Genomic DNA, 7988 nt, shown 5'->3' with positions numbered 1-7988 from the left:
TATATATAATTTTTTTTCTTAATAGGTGTGTGAAAAAGCAAGCAGTCCTAAACTGGTGGAACTGTTACTGAATAGTGGGTCCCATGAACAAGACGTACGGAAAGCGCTGGCAATAAGCATCGGGAAAGGCGACAGCCAGATCATCAGTTTGCTGTTAAAGAGACTTGCCCTGGATCTGGCCAACAACAGCATATGCCTCGGCGGATTCTGTATCGGGAAAATCGAACCTTCTTGGCTTGGTCCTTTATTTCCAGACAAGACATGTAATTCAAGAAAAGAAATAAGTAGGTATTAAAAGAACACTTTGTGTGTCTTATTTTTAGTTGTATTTTTTTTGTCACTAATCTTTTAGTTTTTCTTCTAGATTGGTGCAACATAAGCCAAAAATATTGTAAGCGTTTGGGTATCTTTTTCTTGTCATGAAATGCTTGAAAGTGATGTTATATTTAAGTTTTTTATGATCTAGCAAATGCATATTTTATAAAGATAGTGTAAGACTGTGGGATCTTTCTGAGGGGTTACTTTTCTTTTTAATATATTTTATTTATTTACTTTTATTTTTTAAAAATTTTAATTAATTTCAGAGAGAGAGAGAGAGGGAGGGTGAGAGAGGTGAAACATTGATGTGAGAGAGAAACATCGATCTGTTGCTTCCCATACGTGCTCTGACCAAGGATGGAACCCGCAGTCTCGGTGTGTATCCTGATTGGGAATCGAACGTGAGATCCTTCAGTGCACTAGACGACACTTCAACCAACTGAGCCCCACCAGCCAGGACTTTTTTTATATATTTAATTTTTATTATAAAAGTAATTCATACTCATTTTAAAGATAGGGAAACAATCATAAGGAAGAAAATAATAACTTATCCCTTATAGGCAATGATGTAGATTTCCCCTATACTTTTTATTTGTTCATATATACATATGCATTTAAATGTATATGTAGTAACATATATACTTTCATTTTCAAGTTAGCATACTATTGGTTCCAATATTGTGTTCCTTATTGGAACTAGTCAATACTTCTAACTCTAGGTAAGGCCATAACTGCCAAGAAAATGCATCTCTGAGTGTTAGGGTACTGCCTTGGGGGGATGTTCCCGGCTGAAATCTGACACTGGCTCCATACCTGGAGGCCAGGGAAAGACAGAGGAAAGAGGCAGACTACCGAGATTGATCCCTGGCAGGTTTAATGAACAAGGGAACTTAACATACGAGGCTTGTCTGGGCAACTGCAAGATGAGTAAATCTCCACCCCCACCTGCCAGAATCTTAAAGGTCATGTACAGGTCTGACTCTCTCAAAGGCTACATCTGTGGGCAGCTCCCACTGTGGGCAGGATGGGCAGGATGTGAAATCCAAGGACAGGGATAGGGGAGGGGCTTCCGATGGCCCCATCCAGCTCATGGATCCACCAGCAGTAATGTCCTTTTGATGACCTCCTCCAACACAGGATGTGAATTTTAATTAAGGATATATTCTCTCCATATTTTCAAGTTAATATATATTTTTTATATATTAAGTATAATGATGACAAGTTTTCATGAATCTCTTTAACATTTGTCTTTTTAGCTGTCCCTCATTTACTCACACTAAGAGTATTTTTTTCAGTATTTTTCTTTTTTAAAAAAATCTTTATTGTTTAAAGTATGACAGTATTTTAAAGCGTGACCTCCCAGCTTTTCCTCTGTGACCTTACCCCCATGCCCACTCTTTTCCCCACAGTGGTGGGACTCTCTGACTCTTCACTTTAAGGACTTTCTTGTTAATAACATGTTCTCTCTACTGTCATTTTCTGACACACTCACCAGACCAAACCCCATTCCGCATCAGCCCAACAGTCTGATTTTTCCTCTCCTTCCCAGAGATAGCTGCATGCTGCTGAAGGATCCATCTGTGCATGTTGGTGCTTCTGCATAGTCAAGGTCTCCAACTTCCTGGTGGGACCTGGAAGACCCCATCTGGCTGAGTTTCCTTCAGCTTCTTAAATGCTCCCTATACTCTTCCAGGCTTTTCCCAGTGTTACTCTCTCCACCTAACTCCCTTACCTTCTCTCTCACCTGGCCAACTCTTCATTCTTCCTGCCTCAGCACCATGTCACTTTTCACAAGAAAATGTTCCTGCCCCTATGAAGTCTGGGTGTAAGGTCCTTCTACCGACCCCCCCCCTTCCCCTGCACCTTATTTTGAGGACAATTTGGCCATATCCATTAGAATTTTTACCCAGCAATATTCTAATAGGAATCTCTGATACAGAAATTCTCAATGTACATAAAAATGCGTATTCAAGGATGCACATTAAAGTGTTGTTTATAATAGCAAAAATTTAGGGAAAAATCATAAGTATTCCCCAAAAGAAACTATTCAAATTATTATGGAACATCCATTCAGTGCTTTGCAATCATTGGGACAAATAAATCTAGCAAATTCAAATGTTTGGGCACAGAATGTATTGTTAAGTAAAAAAAGAGGCACAGAACAGTGTTTTCAGTATACTGAAGCAGTGTTTTTAGTATACTATAGGTGAGCACACAATTGTGATATCGTAGTCATAAATGTTTGAATATGAAGAAGAACATGTCAGAAAAAATACTACAGAAATGGGCTTCTCGGTTGCCTCTGGGGACTTTGGAGATGAATAAGTCATGATTAGATCCCTAGTTTCATCAATTTAGTCAGTTTCATGGCAATAGCCTGTTCACTTCTTTAATCTTTGGTGCTTTGGTGTTTGGTAGCGAGGAACTGTAGGCTCATTGGAGAAAAAGAAAGGGAGATTTACCATTTATTCCCTTTGTTCTGTATGATGTTTTTTAAAATTTTTTAATTTGGATTTTTTTTACCATGACAAGTCTTACCTAATTTAAAAATATATAATAATGTTACTTGATTGATTTGAGGATATAGCATGATTTCTTTGGCAGCTTGTCTGAGTAAAGAACATTTTGGATTCATAGCTTTAAAACATTTTCAGGTACTATTGAACTGAGTCACATACATGTGTTACAGTATTGGAAGAAATTTCCCATACTTTGTGTAGACAATGAGGACTCTGCCAACTAATAAGATTGTTAACTTTGAAATTCCACATAATTCCCCAATAGAATGAAACACTTAGCAAATAGTTTGTAAAAATACAAATATCATTTGTGAAGCATATTCTCTGTCCTAGGCATTATGGTAAACATTTTATATGCATCATTTCATCTTTTCGGTAACCCTACGTTGTATATATTCTCATCTTCACTTCCGCAGTGAAGACACTGATGTGTAGGGGGTCATACAGTTCACAGGTGGCATTACTATGATATGGGCACAGGCTTGTCTGGCTTCACAGCCCAGGCCCTTTCTGAGGTTAAGTGAGTTTCATAAATATTCAGTTCTGTCATCTACACCAAAGCTTTGTATAAATTTGTATGATTTTTTGAAAATTAACATTGACTTCCTGTAATATCGCAATTGTAAAGTGACTTTGGAAGTAGGAATGAACAATTTTCTAAAAATATGAGAATATGCTTTGGTATGGTACATGTTTACATTTGTTTAGCTGTTGATGTCTAAGTTGCTGGTGTATCTTTTTTATTTTTAGATATAGGATCCACACTAGCGAGAATGGTCCTCAGATACCAGACGAAAAGTTCTGTGGCAGAGGGAGCAGCCTCAGGCAGCAATGGGGATTTTTCTGAGCAAGTACTTGATAAATTTGACCAATGGACCTTCATTCCTGAGTCCTACGTGGACAGTGTGTTTGGACAAAGTGATGACCTAGATAGCGAAGGTATTTATTATAAAAAAAAAATAGTTCCCTGGACTTGAGACATGAGATCTTGGAATAATATGTTTTAAAACCCTTACACACTGACATTGAAAAATGAGAATTGAGACAAAATCCTGATTTAATTTATTTGGAAAAACTTGAGGAAAATGTGTTCATTATTGAAAATAGTTAGTGCTTACTAACTCCAATTCAGGCAATGGCTATAAAAACAATTCATCTCTGCATTTAACAATGTTTTGATACTGCCTTTAGTTGGTGACTGCAATTGTATTCCATGTTCCATCATTGACTATATCCTTTAATAAGGTATAAACCTTATTAAAAGTAGTATTGCCAACCTTCTAGGATTTTTTGGTAAGAATTAGATAAAGAAATGTATAAACTCTCTGGGAGAGTTCTTGGCAAATAGGAAGTACTTAAAATATGTATTTACCTTTATTAGAATTAAGAATAATATTAATCTTTTAATGACTCACTCAAGATAACTTAAAAATTGACATAGCAAGATATATAATGATAGTGATTTGGGCTGACATTTAATGCAATACAGTTTGGTAAAAATAGGGTGAGGTATTTTCTTTTATTAACATAGTGTGATTGTAAACGTTGGGTGATAGAATAAAGGTATTTGAGAGGGCAAAAAGTAAGGATTATTCCAAGATCTCATGTCTCAAGTCCAAGTATTTTTTAAAATAAACTTTATTTAGAAATAATTATTATAAAAGAAATGCACCTACTTAAGTATATATTTTCATGGGTTTTGAAAATTTTTTACATCCATTTAATAATCACTACTATCAAGTTATACAGCATTTCTAGCATTCAACAAGTCCTCGTTGCCTCTTCATAAAGTAGTTCCCCAGTCTTGGTCCTTGGCAACCATTGATCTGCTTTCTATTCCTATAGATTGCATTAGTATTTTCTCCAGTTGCATAGAAATGGAATCATACAGTATGTTCTCTTTTATGTCTGGCTGTTTTCCAAAGTAGTTGTACATTATACTCCCACCAGCAATATATGAAAATTCTAGGTGCTTTCCATCTTTGTCACCATACAACACTTGATATAGTCAGTCAAATTAATTTTAGCCATTCTAGTGAAGGCACAATTCTAGCTCATTTGGGTTGAATTTTTAGTTGGGATGAATATTATTGAATTTTGATCACTATTGATATTAACAATATTTTCATGTTCTCATTGACCATTCATGTATTTTCTTTGTGAAATATTTGTTCACATCTTTTGTTAACTTTTTAAACTTAAATGAGTGCATGTATGTAATGAGTAGTTTTTGTTTTATTTACTTATTGTTCACACTATTGGAGATGTTCCCATTCCCCACCCCTCCTTACCCACCTCCACCCAATGCCCGCTCGCCATGCATCTGGCTTTCTTTTTATGGTATTGTTCAAAGAGTAGGTTTTAAAAATTTTCTAATTGCTATGTGGTTTTTAGTTTGACTTATGGGTCATTTGGAAGAGTGTTTATTTTCCAGATATTTGGGATTTTCCACATAACTTTCTCTTATTGGTTTAAATTTAACATTTTTGGGTCAGAGAACATACTCTGATGATTTTCATCCTTTTAAATTTATTGAGATGCTTTGTTGGACTACTGTCTGGCTTAACATGGTGAACGCTCCATGTGAAATTTAAAAGAATATATATTTGGCTGATCTGGAGTTAAGTCTATTAGTTTGTCTGATTGCTTGGTAGTGTTTTCAGTCTTCCGTATCATTACAGATTTTTCTCTCTACTTGACTGGAGAAAGAAATGTTGAAATAAAAATTGTGGATTTGGTCACTCTTTCAATTTGATCAGCTTATGCTTTATGTATTTTGCAGCTCTGTTATGGGGTGTGAAACAATAAGGGTTTTAATTTTTTTAAATGATTTTACCCTTTCATATTGATCCAACTTACATCTAGTATCCTCACTTCCTTCCTCCTGTAGAACCCCTTTTTCATTTCTTACAGTGCAGATCTGTGGGAAACCTCTTTGCAGGTTACTGGAGCTCTTTTTCCAGGATTCTGCCCCTAAACTCTCAGCTAAGGAAGTCTCCCTGAATGTTATCTTCATCTCATCTCAGGAAAGCCATTGAGCTTTGTTTAAATTCCTTCTCACTGTGCCACAGGCCCTCCAATTGCCCTGAGGCAGAAAGCCAGGGTGATCATAGGCTTTCAGATTTTGTTTCCTTCATTCAAGGACTACACAGTCCAGCACTGTCCCTTGCCCAATGTCTGAAACCAGTTGTTTAAAATATTTTGCCCAATTTTCCATTTCTTTGTGGGGGTTGGTTAAGATCTGTGCTTTTGTCTCTATCATGGCTGAAAGAAGAATTCTTCTTAAGTAAAGAATTCTTCTTTATTTATAAATAAAGGAAAACATTTAAATAAATGCTAACATAAAATAAATTATAAAATGTATAGATGCTTGTAAAAACAGTATGCTAATAGAAGTTTCACAAACATAAAGGGGGATAATTATCAAAATGTAATAATTATAAGATATGTACACAATTAAATTATAAAGTCTATTAAAATACTTAAGCATAAGATCATTTAAATTTTAGGATGAATTAAATTTTAATAATTAATCAAGTAGGAAGTATTTGTATCAGTTTTACAATTTATATAGAATATTATCAAGTTGATTTCTGAATATATAGATTTTATATAATTTTTTTGACACTTAAGATTATGCTTTCTCTTAAGATAAAGAGAAGTATAATTTAATCATAATTTTTAGTAGTGCCTTCAGATTACATATCATTAGTAATATGATTTATTTACTGATCTATTTTTTAAATTCATAATTTTAAAAGTAGTTTTCATCTCTTCTCTCCCAAAACAGTATTGCTAACTAAATACAATGTGTTTATTTAATGTTATTTTACCTTAATAAATAACGTTATTTAATGTTGTTATGTGAAACCATAAAATATGAAATGTAAATAGAGATGTATTCAAGATTGCTGAATATTAAATAATTTCAAGTGTGATTTCAGTATAGAAAACAATGTTTGAAAAATTTCTAAGAAAAATTTAGAGAAACAGAATAGTTTTGATCAGATTTGAACATAAACTTTCTCTGCTTGCTGTACATGCACATACTTATTATTGTATATATAACTAGTTTTTTTCATTTGGCTCTTTTCTACTGTACTATGAGCTCAGGAGGCCTGGATTATTTTTCCAGTTTATCTCTATCCAACACTTATTCAGTGTCTAGTCTATGACAACCATTCAGTAAATATTTATGGATGAAGAAAAGTGTAACTGAATTTTGAAAATGAAAAACCAACATAGTTTATTATTTCTATTTTAAGAATGTTACAATAAAAATTAGGTGATTTCTATTAATGAAAATATTTTTAATCTCATGATTGAGTGTGATATTAGTATCTTATGATTGGTTAAACATTTTCTATTTGCCTTTATTTATTATTTAAAAATAGGAAGTGAAGGTTCATTTCTTGTGAAAAAGAAGTCAAGTTCGATTAGTGTAGGAGAATTTTACCGAGATCCTGCCTTGCAACGTTGTTCACCAAATTTGCAAAGTCATTCCAGTTCACTGGTAAGTTAAATTGTGATTATGTTGTGTGTTTTGTTACTGACATTCTCTTGATAATTGAGCTATTGATAAAAAAAAAGCTAGGAGCTATTGGTGCAGAAATTTCCTGATGTATGAAAACTTCATATCGTGTAGGAGAATTTTACCGAGATCCTGCCTTGCAACGTTGTTCACCAAATTTGCAAAGTCATTCCAGTTCACTGGTAAGTTAAATTGTGATTATGTTGTGTGTTTTGTTACTGACATTCTCTTGATAATTGAGCTATTGAAAAAAAAAAAGCTAGGAGCTGTTGGTGTAGGAATTTCCTGATGTATGAAAACTTCATATCAGAATATAAATATATATCTACATTTACATATATATAATTTTGAGTTTATACTTGTAGATTTTTAAGCATGTTTGGGGCATATACAGGGTGGGGGCAAAAAACATAGGTTACAGTTGTTCATATGGAAAATTATACAATAATGAATAAAAAATAATAATACAAGAATGAACTCTGTTTTCACATACTCACAATGTAAACCTGCTTTTGCCCCACCCTCTATGTACTAAGTATACTTCATTATGATTTTATCCTCTTTCTCTTTTCAGAGCTCCATGTCTATGCGCCCATGTTAGGTCTCTGTCTTACGGTGTC

The 7988-nt window shown here is 34.0% G+C and overlaps 1 protein-coding gene across 1 annotated transcript in view; it reads left to right on the top strand.

The window, feature by feature from the left end:
• The window catches only part of LRRK2 (leucine-rich repeat kinase 2), a 122851-nt gene that overhangs the window by 53371 nt on the left and 61492 nt on the right, over positions 1–7988 (top strand). Inside the window, exons 19-21 of the mRNA XM_015566622.1 lie at positions 26–284; positions 3588–3776; positions 7232–7350. Coding sequence (XP_015422108.1) covers positions 26–284; positions 3588–3776; positions 7232–7350 — 567 coding nt within the window. The remainder of the gene's footprint in view (positions 1–25; positions 285–3587; positions 3777–7231; positions 7351–7988) is intronic.

This window comes from Myotis davidii, unplaced genomic scaffold (genome assembly GCF_000327345.1).
Source record: "Myotis davidii unplaced genomic scaffold, ASM32734v1 scaffold902, whole genome shotgun sequence".
NCBI lineage: Eukaryota > Metazoa > Chordata > Mammalia > Chiroptera > Vespertilionidae > Myotis > Myotis davidii.
This window is presented reverse-complemented; position numbering and strand designations above follow the sequence as displayed.